The following is a 22144-nucleotide window of genomic DNA, read 5'->3' on the forward strand; positions in this document are numbered from 1 at the left end:
GAAGGAGACAAAGGTTAGTAGGTGTAGGAGATATTGTGATATTTAGGAAGCTAGACCATTGGTTTATTTGAGGTATTTTTTTCGAGCATAAATCCACCATTGTTGTGCAGTGAAGAGCTTCAAAGCCTCTAATGAAGAAGGGGAGGGGGGAAGGCACTGTTAGGAGTAGATGGGGAGGACGGACTGGTTGGGTTCGTTTGGTCGTTGCTGTGGGTTATGGGTGAAGCCTTGTTTCCGATCGTTGGGGATGGTGCGAAGATACAGGGGTGGTGTGTAGAAGACGAGATCCGGGGGGGGGTGTTTCTATTATGGAAATCGGCACACACGCGCCATTTGAATGTGACTTGTACGCACTATGTCCACGTAAGATAAGCTACCGCCACATAAGCATAGTCAATGGTCAAATGTGCTTATTAGTTATAGGTTTCACGAGTTTGAGTATTTAAATGGGAAAGACTAAAGTTTGTGTATCGACTTTCAAAAGCCCTACAAGTTTAAGTGGCCAGGAAGCCATTTCGCCTTAAAAAAAAAATGTAACTTGAATTATTGAAAAATCAAATAATATCAGACGTTAAATAGAAAAAATATTGTACTATTGAAACAAATGGAGTGTTACATTTACTTTCTAAAAATAGAAATAACTCTAAAAATATTGAATATTCTGATCCAGCGGAGCAAGATCCGGCCGGCTGGCCGACAACCAGAGATAGAAAGAACCCAAGAGGAAATGAACATGACCCTTTTAACTAATTATTTGACATTTCCAGAAAATTTTGTAACCCTCTTACCAATTTTCCCTCCATTATTTCCGATATTATTGGCTTTCTTTTTTTTCCATCTTTGTCTTTAAAACGTAGCAAGTCAGCATTCATATATTTCTCAATTAATAAATTCATTCATTCATTCATACACCTAACAATCCAAACCAAACTATTTAGCCTTTGAGTCAGATTTGAGTTTTTGAAGAGTCTTCTTTACGTTTTATTACAAGTTGAAAAGCAATTGAAAAACTAAAAAGTTCAGATCTTTTGGTTCAATTTTGTGATTCTTGAAAAAATACCCATTTGGATTTTGAGTTATTTTTTATTTGTTGTGATGGGTTGGAGATACAAAGCTGGTCTCTTCCTTATTTCAGCTGTTGTTGTTATTTGGGTCACCTCTGCTGAAGTTACACAGGTAAAAAATTTCTATCTTTACTCATTTCTCTTGATATTTTATGTTGTTTTTTATTGGGGATATATCATAATTTGATAGCAAGTTATACAAAGTGATAAACTTTGACATTTTTTTTATTAGTATATAATATTAGTGCTTATTGTTAGTTTTAACGTCAGCACTGAGGATTTGTATACAGCTAGTTTGGGTTTGAGGCGTAGTTGTTGTATTAAGATGTATTGATGTCTAGATTTGTATATCTCAAACAAGATAGGAAGATAATGCAGAATATGAGCAGAAATTATCAGTCAGTTGACTTGTATGAGCAGCTTATAATGTGGATGGATGCTAACATATTATCCAGAGGATTAGGAAACTAGCAAATGAATTCCAGCATGTGTATTTGTGACATTTACAGAAAATTTCTTATTATCAGTTTCATTAGGGATTCGGGTTTCAACAGTAGTTTCACCTTTACAAAAAAAGTACTGTTTGTTCTATGCTCCGATGATTTTGAACAAATTGTGTTGTAGCTAGAGATCTGATAGCGCATTTCCTTTTGCATACAACACTAGTTTATTGCTTTTGAAGACATGAGTAAGAAGAACAATTAGGTTTAGGCTTATTTTTTATGTTAACCTACAGAAATAAACTTATGCCGTGGGTCACTCAGACATGATTTAGGATGCTCTTTTTCTTCTTCTGATTCGGCTTAATCCGTCATTACTTCAGAGGGAGAGGGAGGAGATAGGACTGTTGGTCACATTTGTTATTTATTGCAAAAAACGTAGAATTTACTTGCCTAAGCATGTACCTAAGGTATTATTTGCTCCGTATTTTGGCCCTTTGTATTTTCTGATGAAAGAAGATGTGGTGTTCAAGTAGTTGTCAAGTGGTTCAAATGAGATGCTTCTCGTTACTCATGGCCTATGTTGTGCGGATTCCCCAAAATGCTGCCGCACCCGTGTCGGACCCTCCAAAATACACTACCTTTGGAGGATCCGACACGCACCCGGAGACATTTTCAGAGAGTCCGAGCGACATAGCTCATGGCCTACTGTGTTGTATGTTTCATCTCTTTTTAATAACTATGACTATTAATGATGCTTTGCAAGGTATCTAAGAGTGCGAGAAATATGAAAGGAATGTGGATGCTAAGATGCTTAATTTCAATTACTCATCTTTGAGCCTTGAAGCATTGACTTCATCCTCTTTATCAGCCCCAAGAAAAGCATTGACTTTATCTTTATTGCCTTAAAAGCTATATTTTCATTAGCTTCAGTCCTGGGCAAATTCTCATTAGCGGTTAGCCTATTGCCAGAACTTTCATATACCTCACATGTTTTCCTGAGCCCAAGTGTTTTTATGTTGTTAAACACACATTAATGACATTGCCCAAGAAAAAGATACCCCCTAGTCCAGATCTTATTGCCATTTTGCTTCTGAAAGGTCAAATTGATATTAGGAAGAGTCATGGATTACTTTGTGTTTTGGAAACAAAAGTGCTTCTTTCATGTCCGTGTGGGTAATTGTGGTAAAAGATGCACCATATACTATAGATGATAAGTTCAGTATTTCTTAAGGCCTTTTGTAATTCTCATTAGTACTTTGACAAATAATATTCTTGCATTGTCCTAATGCATTGAATTACTGAATTTAAATTTGCACGGGTGGACATGATGCAACCTGATGAACTGAAATATTTTCATTGTGTATGCTCGGTGACAGGGCATTTTCTCAGAATATAAGCAGCCATTTGCAATCACATACCTTGGAGCTTCTTTGCTGGTAATTTATCTACCTGTAGCATTTCTTAAGGATTGGATATGCGATTTGCTGAAGAGACGCTGTAGTAGAGCTGGTAAAAATTCTGAGCCTGGCAGTGAGTCATATATGAGACATAGTAGTTCTCCTCTAAAGCATACAGTACAGAAAGTCTTCGAGATAGAAATCTTGAAATCATTGGATAGGAAAGATAGCGAAGAAAATCTTTCTGCCGAGGAAGAAGGAAAACCTTTGGTTGCTAGATGCAATGGTAATTCCGATGATTTAAAGAATGGAAAAGAAATAACCACCTGGCAAATTGCTCGTTATGGATTCTATCTTGCTCCTCTCTGGTTTATTACTGAGGTATGATGCCAACTTTAGTTATGCCTGTACTTTGTTACCTTCCCCAAGAGGAATCCTCCCAAGAAAGGAAAAAGAGAGTGAAAAGCAAACCTGCTTTGCTCGAAATGTCTATTGTCTGAGTTTGTTTGAGCTTATTTGTGTCTATTGTCTTTTCTGCAGTACCTGTCAAATGCAGCGCTTGAACATACAAGTGTTGCAAGCACAACCGTACTATCTTCTACTTCGGGATTATTCACTCTTTTTGTAGGTGTATTGCTGGGTGAAGATTCATTAAATATGGCAAAGGTAATTGCAGTCTTTGTTAGCATGTCAGGCGTTGTGATGACAACTCTAGGAAAAACATGGGCGACTGATGAATCTAAGTTGGATTCTTCCTCGTAAGACATTCGTGCACTTTGTTAACTTTACAGAAGCTGCTTTATATGTATTTCTGATGCGCCTAGGTTTTATCGATTTCAGAATAGGTCTCTTAGTTGCTGTTGAAGTTATGTTTGGTGGAAGTCATAATTGAGTTTCTTTTGACATACAGTTCCTTATCATCTGAATAATCTACGTGTATTCCTTGCCTTGCTGCATTTGTTTTGCTCTCTGATTCTTTACTGGCTAATTTACACTGACATCTCCAATTTTAAGTTGCAAAATTAGGTTCAATGATTCAATTACAAAGAAGAATATAAAAAAGTAGGTCTGCTGTAAATTGGCCATAGACGACCGATAAATGTATACGTGAGATTAGAAAATAGCTCATATTCCTGACATCACATTCTCATGAACTATGAATTTCAGCTCTTTATTGACCTTTACCTGTTTAGCTAACTGTACTAACGGTAATAATGTCAAGGTTTCTTGTACTTTGGGTTTTCATGATGCAAACTCCTATTTTCGTACCTGTGAATCCAGCTGCACATTTAGTCTCCAATTTTGTGGCAACTGTGCATGTTTTTTCGCAAAACAAGTCAAATAGCATTATAGGTAGGGCTGATTTAGCATTTATGACAGTTCAAAAAAGTGAAAAAGAAAGGAATTGGAGGAACTCCTGGATTGAGGTAGGTGGTGTCACCAAAGGGTATACTGGAAAAAGAAGCAGGTTGACGGTGGCTTGGAGTGGGGAAGGGTAGCACAGCGGAGGTGTTGGAGACAGAGAGGTATTATTCGGGCAAGAGATCGGCTGCAAGTCAGTACTGTTATGGTCTGGAAGTCCGCAACAGGGCTTGAGGGAGGAGGGTAAAGGGAGTTTCCACCCTCTTTGGCTGGGAAAGGGGAAGATGAAGCTGCAATAGTTGGATGAGACAAGGGTGATGCTATTGTGGGATAGGAACGGCTCGAGAGGAAAAGGTGGAAGTGTTGCTGGTGATATTTTTTTTTTTTTGTGTGTGTGTGTGTGTTGTCTAGGGAGTCAGGAAATAGAGAGGTTTGGGGGCATAGGGCAGATATCAAGCAGGGCCAACTGAAACAGTAGCTAGGACGGGCAAATATGGGATGGAGGGAACGGACGCTGGGGGATAACTTCTGTTTCTAATGCATTTTTACTTGCTGATGGTGTGTCTACATTTTCTTCTCTTTGTAAATTCTAGTTCCTTTTTCACTTTCCTAAGTTTCTTTGATTTCTTTTTCCAAACTTTCTTTGAATTTGTGTAGTAGGCAAATAAACACATGTACCTGCACGGAATTCTGGTCCCCGCCCCCAACTCCATGGCAACTAGATACCTTAATTTGTACAAAGCAATCAATTGCACTAATCTAGATAACACGTCATTGCCCAAAGATAACCTCATGAGAAACATTCTTTGGTCAAATTCCTTTCCAGTTCAAGAGCCTGAAAAATATAATCTTTGAATAGCCATGCACACCCTAAGCTCTCAGATTAAGATGAAATAGCAGCTAAGTTACTTGCTCTCAAGAAAGCGAAACGCTAGCAGAAACCAGTCACAATACTGTAGCAAATCCATCTTCAACCCTGTATCAGTCTGGGTAAATCTGAGTAATTTATTGGCTTTTTATTCTTTGTTCATGCAACTAGCTTAAGAAATACATGTGTTATGGTTCATACAACTAGATTGAGAAAGGTTGCATTTGCAGTACCCATCGAAAAAATTCCCTCATAACGAATAAACAACAACCGGACCCCCTTGAGCCGATTTCCATATTTGGACCTCAATTTTCACAATTAGCTTTCACCCTCTCAAAGGTTTCTCATCCTCTTCACGACTAAATAACCGCAGCCTGTGGTTTAAACCATGGACCTGCACTTGAGAAGGGGAAAGGAACAATGGTTCACTTCCACACTATCGTAAGTCGTGTATGCCATGCACTTTGTCCAACTCACCCGTATAATTGCCACATAAGCTCAGTCTATGATCAGTGTCGTTTAAAACAGCAGACTTGTACAGATTCAGGTGTTAGATAAAAAATTCGTGAAGTTGAGGTGCTGAGGGTGAAAATCTGTGCTAGTACAAGTATCTATTTGAGAATTAAGCCTGTGAATATTGTTCTAAACAAAAGTTCTAGTGTTGTTTCTCCTTTCATATTGAAAGTTGAAACTCTCAAGCTCAAATTAACTTTAAGGATTCAATTTCTTCGTTTTCCATTCGATGATTCACTAGGATATGGACTATTAGTTTTCCTCTGGATATTCTAGCCTAAGTATGCTACAGCTGGAGCTCCCAGGGTTCTGATCTAGTTATAAGCGTGCAGTATGTGATGTGCGAGTTAAGCACATATCACGGATTTGAACACTGCCGCAGTCAAAAGCAGGGTATTTAACTGGAGAAGGGTAGAGGGATGTCCCATTATCCCCCAAGTTTTGAACCATGTGCCACGACTCGGTGATTTCGTGGTTATCAAAAAAAAAAGTATGCTACACATAGGGATAGAAACCATAATTCAAGTTAATGAGCATTCTCAACTCAGACACTCCTCTAGTGACTCCCAGTAGAGAAAGCCTACATTTCTAATACGGATTGGAAGGAAATTAGGGATTGGCATAGGTTCTTTCACCTATCCAGAGTTTTGGAAATTAGCAATATTTTTCATAATGTTTTTTCCTGATTATTGGAAGCAATCTTCACTGATACAACTTTCTCCTACAATAGTAACTAAAAATGAGTTTATGAACGCTTCAAGTAGTGAGGAATAGGCTAGCTCTGAATAAGTTGATTGCTAGAGACAAAGAACGAGTCAGCCTAGTTCTGCAAGCCTTACTCTAATAGGGTGTATATATACACGCACATCAATCTTTTCATCCTTTAATGTCCAATCACGACATAACACTGCAGCTTCTTTGTGATTTAAAATTTTGGATTTTCGTCGGAGAGCTAAATTTTCTTCTGTTTTCATCAGTGTTCCTCTCAATTGTGTTTCAGGGTGTTGACTGATAGTTAAACTTTTTGTTTCTTTTAAAGAAGTGGCGAACGTTCTCTCCTTGGGGATCTCTTCGGCCTTCTATCAGCTATGTGTTATGGGCTGTTCACTGGTTAGGCTTCTTCATTATGTCTTGATACCAAAGTGTTAACTGTATAATATGACAGATGAATAATGTTTTCTCATAATGATCTGCAGTGCTTCTTAAAAAGTTTGCTGGCGAGGAAGGAAAAGGAGTAGATATGCAAAAATTGTTCGGTTACATAGGGTTGTGTACCCTTGTGACCATGTGGTGGCTTGGTAAGATTTGATTCTTTTGCACTAATGTTTAGTTGTTGCTGATTTGTAGAGTTATATAACAATCAGTCTCCTCAATTTGCACTTTGGCATGCTTTGTCAGCAGTCTTTTGAAAATAGTTCTTTCTCCAAGTTTTCAACAGGTTTTAGGTTGAGAGTAAAACATGTTTAAGCTTGTAAAGTAGATATGTTGCAATATGATGAGACTCCCATATAGTTTGTCTGTGATCTTATGAAAATCTAATAAAGACAGCTATGATCTTAGCCGTTTTATTATCAGATAAGTCTTGCATTTATGCATCTTCTTAATATCTTATTAGAGAAAGCTAATGGACAAGTGGGTTAATTTTAATTTATTCACTATGTGAAAATCATGATAATTCAAACTCAACTTGTTCTTCTGTATTATTTGACCGATGTCTTTATAATCTAATTTATGATCAACTTTTTTCTTTCAGTATGGCCGTTGACAGCCCTAGGTATTGAACCCAAGTTCACAATACCTCATTCTGCTAAATTGGATGAAGTTGTTTTGGCCAATGGACTTGTAGGAAGTGTTCTCTCGGATTACTTTTGGTACGTAAGATCGGGTTATCCACCACTAGTACATGCTCTTAACGTCTGGCTTTGTCAATTGTACCCTTTACTTGCTTTTCTTCTTCTTAGGGCACTGTGTGTTGTTTGGACAACTCCATTAGTTGCAACCTTGGGCATGTCTCTCACAATTCCACTTGCGATGGTGGCTGACATGGTGATTCATGGACGTCATTATTCTGCTATTTACATTCTTGGCTCAGCACAGGTAACAATCTATTAATGCTGACAACAAAACTTGATTTTAACACTAATGTTGCGATTTACAGCATGTTCCATAAAATGAATATGCTGTATTGTCAAACAGAAGCTGAGACCATGAGAATTGAGGAATATGAATTACAGTACTCTGATATTAATTAATTAAAAAACAAGGACATTTCCGAAGCACTAGAAGTGATAAGAGAAAAATAATCTCATATTTAAATCTATTTTGCATTTTAAAATTCATCGGTGAATTGATTGGAGTCTTTCTCAGCCTAAGTCACATTTACTAGAATCTTATGACTCGAATATGTCCATTCGTTACTTTTATTAAGTCCTCAAATTGCAAATCTGGTAGTAGAATGAGGGGTTGTATCTATTTACTTACTGAAACCATGAACATGTAATCCTGTGGTACAAACTTTGGGCTGATGTTCTTTTCTGTCTATCGCCTCTTATTTTAACCAGTGTAGTGTAGCTGGAAAAGTCTCATGTTGTTGTATTATTGAAAAGCAGAGATGCTATACCCAGTGGCGGAGCTAGGATTTTTACTAAGGAGGGGTCAAAATATAAAGAAGTAAACCTACAAAGAAGCCAAGGGGTGTCAATATATAGTATATATCGAACAAATACAGAAAAAGAATCATATTGAATATGCTCATAGCCCAACCCCTTCCTTCGTGTATGTATGTATGTATGTGTGTGTGTATATATATATATATATGTATATATGGGTCTTGCTAACATACTACATGAAGGTAGTATGTTAGCATTGTACCCAATTTTTCTTTCCATTATTATTTGTCCTTCAATTGTCACTACAGGTTCATTAGTCTTTTTAATAATGAGGACTTTATTGTCTTTTCACAAAAATCCTACTACCGAAAGATCCAATCATTTGAATCCCTATTTTTCCTTTTTGGCGATTTGCTCTGGGTCATTTCCTCGGAGAATTATGCCATCTATTTTCTCTCCGGCATCTCTCCACTTCTATCTCAGGCAAGCCACTTCTCCTCCCTCTTCCTGCCATGTCCTTTCTTTTTCATTTTCATCCACTCATGGGTATACCCAAGCACACCAAAATACATTATCATATCATCAGTTATAAAATATCAGATTTGTAAATTTTCAGTCAATTCAGTTTTAAACCAGCACTACCAGATCATGGCAGAGAGTTTTTGTTGCCATTTTAACCCCTCATTAAAAACCTTTAAAAATTCAGAAGGATACAATAGATATTATTGTCATCATAAATGTATAATAATAAACAATCTGAATACAAAAAAAAAATATACGTAGCTGTTATATTTGATTTGCAACCAAAATTGATTTCATCTCAAGAAAGAAGCAAGATAACATGAGGAAGAGATGGAGAGATGGGAACAGAAAAAGGGCGAGGGATCTAAGACAGAGAGCAAACGTGAAGAAGATGATTGTTTCATAAAATTTACGAAAATACCCTTTGGCTAATTAAGAAGCAGTGACAATTGAAAGGGCAAATAATGGAAAGAAAAATTGGGTACAATGCTAACATACTACCTTCATGTAGTATGTTAGCAAGACCCTATATATATATATATATATATATGAAAAATTACCGAACTACACAATATAATTTTACGACGAAGGGGTGTCGGTTGACACCCCTTGAGTGCATGTGGCTCCGCCACTGTGTCTACATACATGCATATATATATATCAGTTAAGAAAATGGAGCAGAATTTTGAGACCATACTGTAGGTGGAGTCTTTCCTTTATGAATACTCCAACTCATTTTGTTTGAAATGCTCAAATGCCTACCTTTGACTCATTTTCTATTTTTAAGGAGGTATTACTAATCAATTGATCCACAGGCAAAACATGATATGGCTTGGCTTATGCATCTTTTTTGCAGGTATTTGCTGGATTTGTAATAGCTAATATATCAGACAGGATTTCAAAACTTATGGGACTATAACATTTGGTGGAATTTCCCTAGCTCAATACAGAGATCCCTACATCTTTTATTAGTACCACTTCCTGCTTCATTGTTCAAGAAAAGGTGGATGCATCGGACAGTTGAATATAGGCGTTGCATTGGTAGGTACTGATACATGCCTATGGCATATAAAAGAGGCGAAAAGATGGCCACTATACTACTGTTGTGTGAGACTGCAAAAAATTGAATAACAATGTATTCATTGTTGTCCCACATCTTAAGCTTTTGATCTCCAAATGTTTTTTTTCCCCTTTTGATAGTTCTTTCTAAAAGTTGTCATTTTTTATGCAATGTAAATATTGAGTGGTAAGATAATGTTTGTTCAATTCAATACTGGTCTTCATCGCCCAACAGTCAGCTTATACAATACAAGTAGTTATATGCACAATTTGCTCTTCAAAGACATTTTTCTTTTAGCTGGTCTCTTTCATAAACAAGACACTGTTTGCCTGTTCTCAATATTGTTCTTTAGGTTTGGGGTTGATTGTTTTGTCCTTGTACATATAACTTAATTTTGTCCTTACATAATCCTAGAATGTATATTGCCTTTAGAGCCGTCACTATGGGCTGGCCCGGGTTAGTCCAGCCCTGCTCACATGGGCTTTTGCAATTGACGGGTTGGGCTGGGTTAGCCCACTATTTTGGTGGGCCTTATAAAGGTTAGCCCACCTTAGTCCTATGTGGGCTGCGAGCCTCCACGGGTCGGCATTTTAAAATATAATTTTATATTTTTTCTTTAAGTATTAACCTTTAAAAAAATAAAAGTTAAAAAATATCTTATTAGAAAAATTTCGCAAAACTTAATAACTTTTTATGTTAATTCAAAATATCACAATAAACACAAAAAGTAAAAGACAAGACTATATTTCATTCACTAAAGGTCAAAAGTCAAAACAAATTATTCAAGAGAACGTATATGATGTTAGATATCCAACACAACATCTTCATCAAAACACATTTGAATCCGCTTGTGACAAGGTTGTCTTAATATCTTCACTTTCATCTACATCTACAATTCATATGCAATATTAATTAGTTAAAGAGTAAGAACAACTTCGGGTGTGTTTGGTACGAAGGAAAACATTTGCCGAAAAATATTTTTCAATTTTTCCATGTTTGGTTGGCTTAAATATTTTGAAAAACATTTTCCTTATCAACTCATTTTCTTCCAGTTGGAGGAAAATATTTTCTTTATCAAGAGAAGGGAAAACATTTTCCAAAACTCCTTTTCAACCTTCCCCACCCCACACCCCCACACCCACCCCCAACCCTACCCCACGCCCCCACACCCACCCCCAACCCCACCCCACGCCTAACCACCCTACCTCCTATCTCCAAATAAAGCTTTTATTTTTTCAAATTTTAATTTTTTTCCGTCACCACCCACCCTGCTATCCTCCTCCCCCCACCCCACCAACTCCCACCCCCACTTGCCCTACCACCCCCCCTTCCACAAAAAAAGTTTTTTTTACTTATTTTTTTGTAATTTTCAAATGTCTGTTTTTTATTTTTCTGCACCACTCACCCCACCCCCACTGCCCTTGTAACATCCCAGCCCCCTAGTGATATTATCCGCTCTAGGCCTAGGCCCTCACGCATTTAAAACGTATCACTAGGGTCTAAGGCTTGTTAGCTTGTATACCCAGCATCTCTCTTGTGTTTTACCGATGTTGAACTCTGATCCATCATCGGCATGGCTGACACAAGAGTGGCTCTGATACCATTTGTAACAGCCCAATTCACTAGTGATATTGTCCGCTCTGGGCCTAGGCCCTCACGGGTTTAAAACACGCCATTAGAGTCTAAGACTTGTTAGCTTATATACCCAGCATCTCTCTTGTATTTTGCTGATGTGAGACTCTGTCTAAAGTCTGGGGTGTTACAGCCCCCACCCCCACCCGGCACAATTTTTTTTTTACTTTTTTCTGTAATTTTAAATTTTATTTTTTATTTTTTCTGCACATTCCTCCCCCCGCCCCCACCTCCCTCCCCCGAAAAAAAAATATTTTTTGTATATTTTTCGTTTTAGTTTTTTCATCTTTCGGTTTACAAGTTCGAAATTTTACATGTTTCAAAGTTATGAGTTCGGAGGTTTATGTGTTTGGAAGTTTACGGGTTTAGAAATTATAAATTTTACCGGTTCGAAAGTTCGTGGTTTTGAAAGTTTAGTGGTTCGGAAGTTAATGAAATTTGTGGGTTCGGAAGGTTGTTGGTTCGAAAGTTTATGGTTTCATATTTATTATATCTAAATTATTTATAAATACTCTTGAGAAGTTATTTTACTTAATTTGCGTATCAAACACCGAAAAATGAATAAGATTACTACTTGTTTTCCAAGAAAATATTTTCTTGAAAAATATTTTTCACGGAAAATATTTTCCGTTATACCAAACACACCCTTAATTTTAAAAACTAATAATATTCAACTTCACATAAAAAGACATTACCAATTTGAGTTTGGGAAAAGTCGTGCAACCAATTTCGAGTAGTAACAAGTGTTTGGATATTTTCATGATGTATGCAATTTATGTACTTGGTAAGAACACGCCCACCAATGCTAAATACTGATTCCGATGCTACAATGTCATATGCTTTTTATATTTTATATATTTCGAATAAATATTTTATCAGGCCTACGGGCCGGCCCAGCCCAACCTCAGTCAAGCCTCACAGGGCATGAGCTTACTTGGGCTCGATTTAAAAACCTCGGTTTTAAATGGACTCAAAAAATTCTAACACAACCCTACTAAATCACGGGCTAGTATGGTCTAACGGGCCAAACCCATATTGACGGCTCTAATTGTCTGGAACAAAAATACCTTTTTGTCCAGTCTAACATAACATTAATAGATTTATTTAAAAATGTCATCAAATTAATATACTAGCTTACATGTAGTCTCTTAAGTTCGAGTGTTTGGCCAAAGGCAATTTATATACGTATTTGTTTATCACTCTATCAGATGTAGGGCTGTAACTTTGCCAAATCGAAGAACTTTTGATTTTATTCAAATTTTACCCAACTTATTAGAATTTCCACGGTCAAAACTTAATACTTGAATGTAAAGTTGATCGAGCTACTGATTTATTTGAGAGGCATAGTTCCAAGATTCGAGCCTGAATCGTTGGGGCAGCCAGTAGAAGAAACCCCTCCAAAAATTGGGCCACTAGAGAATATAAAAGCTAATTAAGAAGAAAACTTTATGTTAAGAATTGGGTAGGGGCCGCGCGAACGCAGGCCCCCGCTATCACAAATTATGACGTAGGCTCGACCACTTGGATCGACCTTAGGTGGATACCCTTCCAAAGTGCAATGGAGATCACCAACCTAGACCATGGGTCTTATTGATCGCCCATTGACCCTGTCCAGGTAAGTATGTTTCCTTGTAGTTCCACCGTGTTTTTTTATAGCTCGCCAGCTCCTCGTTTCTCCTGTGTCAACGATGAGGGACATGTATTCAGTTATCTTAAAAGTAAAATGTCACTCGGGAAATTTTATAGTATTTGTTACAGATGAACTCTAGTAAGAGTAGATTATGTAATCCATTTTCAACAAAAAGGTCAAATATCTGATTCCACATTGGATTAAGGGTGTTTAGCAAAAACATAGCATTACTGCAAAATTTGTCATGAAGTTTAAAATTTTGAAAACCTCTTATAACAATGAATTGGATGCGTTTAAATCAACTACCAGATGGATCGGGGTGTTCACAGAAAATCGATACCAAACCGAAACCGATTCAAACCAAAAACAAAAATCCGATAATTTTTTGTTTGATTAGATTTTGGTGTTTAATTTTAAACCTACAAAATGTGGTTTGGTTAGGTTTAAAACAAATAATAAAATCGATCCCAACCGACTAAAAACAAAACAAATAATAAAATCGATCCAAACCGACTGTCGAAGATGTTGTGTCCTTGTTTTCGACCGCTTGCGGCTCTATGTCCCAATTAAATTAATTCCACTTATATCCCTATTTAAAAGTCTACCAATTATGTAGCTGCTGATTTGTATAGAATGGTGCAGTGTACCAAGAACGTCACCAAAGGATTTTTCAGCAAAAGACTTTGAGGTTATCATTAGAGCAATCACCTAAGAAGTGCACTGCCGAGGGATTTTGAAGCCTAGATTTGCTAAGAAACTTGATAACCTTAAGGAATAGTGTTAATGAGTGTATTAGGGGTTATGGAAAGTTCTGACGGTTAGAGGTAGAGCAACCCTGGGACCATTTGTCCAGGAGATGCTTGTTTTGTTTTCTGCTTTGTAAAGATTCATTTGGTAAATAAAAATTATTTACTTACCAAAAGACAAAAAAAGTCTACCAATTAATTCCCCACTTTTATCCCTATTTAATATTAAAGATTAAAACAAGAATTGTAGGTGTCCAAATTAATTACACTTATATCCCTATTTACCATCAAAGATTAAAATTAGAATTGTAGGGGCACTCAAATTGTCCAAAAATAGGCATATGCGAGCACACAGTAAAAGGCTAAAGAATAATTCGCTTTGTGCTCACTGTCACTACTTGTGCTAATGAGACAAGAAGTTTAGGGTTTACTTTTTTATTTCGATGTGGGAGACTCTGCACTTCTTTTCTTTTGCCAAGTCCTTCTGTACTTTGTTAGCATCAAAGTATAGGTCTGCTTATTCTTTTACTTCTTCAAGATTTCCTTCACTTATGATAATATGGTTGAAAGTCCTACAATGAAGGTTTTGTCTTTCTAATGTTTGAATTGTAGAAAACAGAGAAGCTGCAGGTTGTTTGAATTGCATCTTTTGTAGTTACATTAAGATGACTTTACAATGGCATTCAGTGTTTATTCACTGCCCACAAGTCTTTGCTTCTGAATGGTATGAGAAAGCTTTTTCAAAATTAACAGAATTGACCCACTTGCTAAAGAAGAGTTCATTATTTAAATGAATTATTCAACTATTTGAAATTATATAGTAAAATCATGTTTCTTTTGTTTGTAACAGAAGAATCACTTAACTATTTCTATAGTATTTAGAAGGCCACTCAACTAGATTTCTTAAACTTTCGGTGGTCAAATAGCTATTTTACCCTCTAATTTATCAACCTTTATTTTTTAATGCTTCTTTAATATTATATTTTTTTTCTTGTTTACTCTATATTATGGACTTACTTGTCGAATAAATAAACCTTATTTCATAAAATAACAAAGAAAAAAATAGTTTTCACGCATATATAGTGGTGACAAATGAGCGGGTTAAAATGAGCTGAACTAATAAATGGGTCATTACCCAAGCCTGTCCAAATGTACTTGGGTTGAAATGAGTTGGGTCACCGTGGACTAAACAATGGGTTATAACCCAACCCGCCCAACTTGACCCATTACTTTTACAATATAATATCCTTCTTTTTTTTCTTGCAAGACAACCAACGTCATAAGAAATCTTTGCTTTTTTCTTATATGTTCTCTTTTATTTTGAATTTTCTTTTTGCAAGACACCATCAATAGCTCTTTTTGTGTCTAAGATCACAACTAATTCGATTTCTTAGATCTAGCAGTATTGACCTTGTTAATTATTGTATTGATAAAATATAAATGGAAAATTTAGAGAATAATTTAACTAGCAAGGTAAATTCTTATGAATAGTACTAATTAAATTATCTATTACGGTTAGTTGATAGTTATTAGTTCTAATCCCGAACTAAATTTTCATTTTTATTTTTTATTTTGACCTCACGTCGAACTGATATTTTGTTTTCAAAAAATGAAACTTTTCAAAGACAATAATTATATGAGATCTATTCGTTCACTGTTATGATTAAATTAATTTCTATTTTTTTTTAATATTCTAAAGAGTGATTGTTCCACAAAGGTGATTTATAAAAGAACAAATGTTTTGATCATATAAAATAATTCTATTTCATCATGAGATTATTAATTAAAATCCACCTTTCTTGACAAGGAATTACTCCAATTTTTATTTGATTTGAGCATCAGTGTATGTTCACATAAGTCCAGTTTCAAGAGATAATTTTGGGCACATGAGTAATAGTTGGGTGCTATCATGGGTCAATTTGGGCTAGTGAATTTTGTTATTTTGGGCTAAGCCTAAATCAGCCCATCAACAAAATCACCCTAGCTCAAACCCATTAATACTTGAGTGGGTTATATGGGTTTGAGCCTCTATTGCCACACATGAATGCACCCATTCTGTGTTGCACGCGGGTGTTTATTTGTGAATTAGAACAAATAGATGATTAGGCATGTGTTAGAATCATGCTCATCCACTGTTGAATAACTTCAACAACAACAACAATCCAACATAATCCACCAAATAATTTTTTAGGGAGAAGGTTGCTTACTGTTGAATAACTTCATGTAGAAAAAGACTACGTGTGAATTCTGGACCACTAGACAATATAAAACCCATTGAGCAGAAAACTTTAGGTGAATAATTGGGCAGGGGCCGCGGGAACGCAAGCCCCGCTATCACAAATTATGATCATAAACTCAACCACTTGGGTCGACCTTAGGCAGGCACCCCTCCAAAGTGCAATGGAGGTCACCAACCTAGGCCATGGGTCTTATTGATCGCTCATTGACCCCGTCCAGGTAAGTATGTTCCCTTCAAGCTCCTTGCTTTGGTTTTATTTTCCTCCAGCTTCTGGTTTCCCTTTGCTTCAGCCGATGAGGGACATGACACATTTAAGCTTTCTACTTATATTCCTTATCAAATAAGTAGTTGAAAACCAACTCAAACCAAAGACAAAAATCGATATCTTTTTTGCTTGTTTTGGTTTTTAATTTTAAAAACCTATAAAATTTGGTTTGGTTTTGGTTTAAAAAAAATAACCCCAAAAACATCAAACCAAACCGACTATATATCTTATACGTACAATTTTATGGTACATATTAATCTTTTGCATTATTGTTTTGTAATCTAATTCTTTGCCTTTATAGTAATTTAGCTATTTGTCTTTACTTTCTAGTTTGATTTGTAGTCTTTATTTTGATAAGTCCAAGATATATTTCATATTAAAAATAATAACTTGTCTTTAATGAATCCGTAAATTACCCATCACTTTTTAATTCAATTCTCATCAAGATATCTTGGTAAATGATAACTTTTCTTAGGGAGTAATTTGCTTAGTAATATTATACTAAAATATAATTGGTGAAATATGTGTTTGATTGGTTTGATTCCCATATTTAAGAAATCGCTTTAATTGGTTTGGTTTTCTTTTAGGAAAAAATCGATTCAAACTGAACTATAAACTCTTAACGACAGATTAGGGGAAGATATATATGGTAGCTAAGTAATCACTACTTAGAAGGGATTTATCTTTGTTCACAATTATTAGAACATAATGATCAAAGCTTAACCATCAGATTAGTCACGGAAAGAACAATCTCTCTTTTTCAAATTGTTGCGTATCTCCTTTCCAGAAACAAAAGCTTGGAGCTCTATGTCCAAGCTTTCTTTTATCTTCTTCTTTATTTTTTTTTTTATTTTTTTTTAGAGTTTTACTTGGTAATTACATTTGTTTAATTACTTGGTATTCTTTATGGAACAATTGTTTATTTAATTTATTCAATTCAATAGAGTACTATTTTAAATAGATCATTTGTTATATGTGGATCCTTTTAGTTATGTAGTGGACAATTTAGTGTATGAAGTCTTAGCTCATGCACAGAAGATTAAATTGTTGGTTTTCATAATTAATAAACTATGTTCACAATCAAAAATATTGCTGGACAAAATATCTTGATGATTGTAGCACAAGATTATCATATAATTTGTCTTGATTATGGGAGTAGTTTTACTCCAACTTCTTGTGCTAGTATACTCAGTGTATATTGAACGGACCAATTAGAGAAAAGATGTTTTTGTACTGAATATATAATTTTTTTTTTCTAATTCATTAAATGAGCTTATACTCCTAATCTTGATATAATTATTATGATCAATATAATTTGTTTATTGTTTTGATTTATCAAAAGGTACGACTCTATTTAGAGTTAGTGTATGCCTAATAGATTGGACAATAACGAATAACATTTGTGAATAATAATTAGTTGATAGAATCCATGACTCGGTTTTGAGTTTGATGATACCCCTTTATGTAAGCTTATAAGTTTTCATGTGAAAATCAGACCGGTGAATTTTGTATCCGTCACATGAAATAGTTTAAGCGAAATTGTAAAGAATTTAATTAGTTGATTAAATTTTCAGTGATTTAATTTAATTAACTGGTAGTTGAGATCTTAACATGGAGAGTTAAAAGAAGTGTTATTGAATTTTCGAAATTCATATTGAGGAGTTCGATTGCAGTTTTTTAGTGGAATAAATTACAATTAATTATAGTAAGAATTAATTCATGCTAATTTCGAATTAATGCTATAATTGATAGCCTCTTATTATTTATGTGGTCTCTACTATACCTAATAAAAACCTGGACAAGACTTGAGTAAAAAGTGACTTGGGAGAAAAGTCATCTAATAGAGTTGGAGTCTACAAGTAGAATCCTATACATTTTTGGAGCACAATTTCGGCCAAAAATAACTCTATTAAAGCAAGACTAATTTCACCTAATAACTCATCTTTTAGAGTTGTATTGTTCTTGCCCACCCAAAAGTAAAATCGTCCAAGGTTTTAATAGGCAAATAGTAGAAGACTGCAGCCTTGGATTCTTGTTGTTTGGAAGATTTGTGCAACTATTTCAAGAGGTTAGTGCTTCTAATCTTATTATTATTGTGTTGTCTAGTTTACATTTATTTGATGCCTAAATTGTATGCTTGTTTCCGCTGCGCATGTTCTAACAATTGGTAGCAGAGCTGTCACGACCCGGATTTTTCACCCTCGGGAGTCGTGATGGCGCCTACTAATGGGAGCTAGGCAAGCCAAACCTTAACTACTTGCTGCACTTTCATTTTTGCTTCTTTTAACAAACACAAGTCGATAATATGATAAAATCGGAATTTTAAATAAATAAACGAAAGTCAATAATTATATAACTCAAGCCTACGTCTCTTACAACTTTCAAAACCTTAATACCCAAAACCTGGTGTCACAGTGTCACAGACTATCTAAGAGTCACTACAAACAAGGCCTAAAGAAAATACAATAAACTGTTTCTGAAAGAAAGAAAATGAAACAGGGAATAGAGATAGAGGGAGACGCCAGGGCCCGCGAACGCCTGTAGGTCTACCTTGGGTCTCCGGGCGGACTGAAGGAAGCCCTCCAACTACTATCCAAAAGCTGCTTCGAGATCTGCACATAGTGCAGAGTGTAGTATCAGCACAACCGACCCCATGTGCTGGTAAGTGCCTAGCCTAATCTCGGCGAAGTAGTGACAAGGCTAGGACCAGACTACCACATAAACCTGTGCGATTTAACTAAATACAGCAGACAAGAAGTACAGAAAGAAACAGTCATATACAGTCAAGTATGGGAGGGGGAAAACATGCTGCGGGAAAACATCGAGTAGTAACAAAAGAGCAACAAATAAAATTGAGGATCTCCATAGTTCAATTGAAAATAGGAAGGGGAAATCATGCTGCGGGGTACAACAAGTATCAACAGGAAATCAACAATTTAGTGTAGAGAAATCGTAACACAGTTATCAATAAAAATTAGGAAATCAAAAACAAGTGCACGATATCACCCTTCGTGCTTTTACTCTCTCTCACCAAAATAATACACGACATCACCCTTCGTGCTTTACACTCTTCCTCACCCAAACAACAATCACAAGGAAAATAGGGTAAGAGAATCTATAACCTCGAAGTAAATCAAATAACAACAAGTAATGAAAGAAACAACATAACTTGGATATTAACAAAGAATCAAAAATCAACAAATGCACGGCATCACCCTTCGTGTTTTTTACTCTCGTCCTCACCAAAGAGATCATACAATAAGAATGTGCACAGCATCACCCTTCGTGCTTTTACTCTCTTTCCTCACCATATAATCAATAAAATCGGCACGGAATGGTACATCGTGCGACACGGCATCACCTTTCGTGCTTTACTCTCTTTCCTCACAATAACAAACAATGCACGGCATCACCCTTCGTGCTTTAACTCTCTTCCTCACCCAAACAATAATCACAAACAATAGAGTAAGGAAATAAAGGAAATTTGCAATAAGAATCCTGGCAAGGGAACAACAAGTCACCAATTAAATCCCAGCAAGGTGAACAATAATTAAACAATTAAATTTCGGCAAGGGAACAACAATTAAACAATTAAATTCCGACAAGGGAAAAACAATTAAACAATTAAATCCCGGCAAGGGACAATAATTAAACAATTAAATCCCGGCAAGGGAACAACAAATAAATCAACAATATCCCCGACAAAGGTGACAACATAATAATCTCTTCTCTTTCTCAATTTTACTTCACAATTTACTTCACAACTCGAGCCAATGCTCTAGAGGCTCGATTATCACTTATACTTTCACAACTCATTTCACAACTCGAGCCAATGCTCTAAAAGTTCAATTGTCACTTGTACTTTCACAATTTCGTTATACAACTTGAGCCAACGCTCCTCAATGTTCATAGGTCACAATTCTTTCCACAAACTTTATACAACAATTAGAAATCTTCACCAAGGCATGAATAATACAACGAAATCATGAAAATTATAATATAAGACCCACAGTCATGCTTGACACCAACGTATAGATACTCGTCACCATGCCTATACGTCGTACTCGACAAGAAGCAAATAGAAAATAGGACACAACTCCTAATCCCTCAAGCTAAGGTTAGACCAAACACCTACCTCGAACTTCCACGGCCAACTCAAGCCTCAAACACCGCCTTTCCTTTCGAATTTGGCTCCAAGACAATCGTATCTATACATAATTAACTTAATAACATCAATAAATGCTAAAAAATCCAATTCCAATACCTAATTATAGCTTTCCAATCATTCTTCCCAAAAATCCAAAAATCGACCCTGGCCCGCTTGGTCAAAATACTAGGTTCAAACCAAAATCCTATAACCCATTCATCCACGAGCCCAAATATATAATTATTTCCAGAATTCGACCCCAAAACGAGGTCCAAATCACAATTAATTAAAAAGCCCTAACTCTACCCAATTCCCTAATTTCTACTCTTAATTACATGTTTTAGACCTAGAAATTCAATAGATATTGATGAAAATGGAAGGAAATAAGTTAAAAATTACTAACCCAAGAGTTTATGGTGAAAGGATGCTTCAAAAGTCGCCCTAGAACTTTAGAAGAAAGAGTTTGTGAAATTTTTGGTGAAATCCTGTAATGGATTCTGTTTTGGGACTTTAAAATAACTGGGCAAAATCCTTCTTCGCGTTCGCGATAAGCTCAACGCGTTCACGATGAGTCAGGTCTGAAGACCTTCGCGTTCGCAACACTGGGCTCGCGTTCGTGATGCTTTAGCACCTCAAGCCCTCGTGTTCGCGGGCCAGTGGCTGCGTTCGCATAGAAAAAACTGGTGCCCCTCCCCTGAACCCTACGCGTTCGCGAAGGGTTTCCCCCCTGAGCTTCGCGTTCATGTCTCAACCTCCGCGTTCGCGAAGAAGAAACTGGGCACCTGGGATCTTTGCCTTACGCGTTCGCGAGTGAGTCCACGCGAACGCGAAGAATAAAATCCCTGGGCACAACAACAGAAAATCTGCAACACTTCTAAAGCCAAAAACCACTCTGAAACACTCCCGAGCCCTCGGGGCTCCTAACCAAACACATGCACTAACTCAACAACATCATACGAACTTATCCGTGCGATTAAATCACCTAAATAACCTCAAAATAAATGAATCAAACCTCAAAATCAAGAATTTTTTCCCACAAAATTCATCAAATTTCCAATTTAGAAATTTAAGTCCGAAACACGTCAAATGACATCCGTGTTTTCACCAAATTTTACAGAAAGAACTTAAAATATATATAAGACCTGTACCGGGTGCCAGAACCAAAATATGGGCCCAATACCATCGCTTTCTAATCAGATGTCATTTCAAATTTCTTTAAACATTTTCAGAAAACAATTTTACTTAAAAATTCATTTCTCGGGCTTAGCACCTTGGAATTCGATTCCGGACATATGCCCACGTCCCATATTTTCCTACGGACCCTCCGGGATAGTCAAATCACGGGTCCGGGTCCGTTTGCCCAAAATGTTGACCAAAGTCAAACTTATTCATTTTATAGCCAAATTTTATCATTTTTCACAGATTCTCATATATAAGCTTTCCGGCTATGCACCCGGACTGCGCATGCAAATCGAGGTGATGCTAAATGAGGTTTTCAAGCCCTCAGAACATAGAATTTCATTTTAAAACAAGTGATCACATTCTCCACCTCTAAAACAACCGTTCGTCCTTGAACGGACAGAAGAAGGAAGTACTTGAGTCGAAAAAAAGATGGGGATAACGGCTCCACATATCAGACTCATACTC

The 22144-nt window shown here is 36.3% G+C and overlaps 1 protein-coding gene and 2 non-coding genes across 3 annotated transcripts; 1 reads left to right on the plus strand and 2 right to left on the minus strand.

Moving 5' to 3' along the window:
• Positions 1–624: 624 nt before the first annotated feature.
• On the plus strand, positions 625–10134 carry LOC107816719 (putative vacuolar membrane protein YML018C). Its single transcript, XM_075250146.1, has 8 exons — positions 625–1176; positions 2884–3285; positions 3445–3662; positions 6687–6757; positions 6844–6945; positions 7401–7518; positions 7609–7744; positions 9635–10134. Exons 1-8 carry the CDS (start codon positions 1096–1098, stop codon positions 9695–9697), a joined length of 1191 nt encoding a protein of 396 aa, XP_075106247.1. The 5' UTR covers positions 625–1095; the 3' UTR covers positions 9698–10134.
• Positions 10135–12932: 2798 nt separating this feature from the next.
• On the minus strand, positions 12933–13093 carry LOC142165161 (U1 spliceosomal RNA). The gene has a single exon (XR_012696106.1). It is a non-coding gene; the product is annotated as a U1 spliceosomal RNA (small nuclear RNA).
• A 3057-nt stretch (positions 13094–16150) lies between these two features.
• LOC142165391 (U1 spliceosomal RNA) lies at positions 16151–16311 on the minus strand. The gene has a single exon (XR_012696173.1). It is a non-coding gene; the product is annotated as a U1 spliceosomal RNA (small nuclear RNA).
• Positions 16312–22144: the final 5833 nt, after the last annotated feature.

This window comes from Nicotiana tabacum, chromosome 1 (assembly GCF_000715075.1).
Source record: "Nicotiana tabacum cultivar K326 chromosome 1, ASM71507v2, whole genome shotgun sequence".
NCBI lineage: Eukaryota > Viridiplantae > Streptophyta > Magnoliopsida > Solanales > Solanaceae > Nicotiana > Nicotiana tabacum.

Bases quoted from the DNA above. Each gene is read 5' to 3' on its own strand.
- LOC107816719 (XM_075250146.1), top strand. From the start codon at position 1,096: ATGGGTTGGAGATACAAAGCTGGTCTCTTCCTTATTTCAGCTGTTGTT. The intron at 3,663-6,686 runs GTAAGACATTCG...TTTCTTTTAAAG, and splicing joins TCTAAGTTGGATTCTTCCTC to AAGTGGCGAACGTTCTCTCC. The intron at 7,519-7,608 runs GTACGTAAGATC...TCTTCTTCTTAG, and splicing joins GTTCTCTCGGATTACTTTTG to GGCACTGTGTGTTGTTTGGA.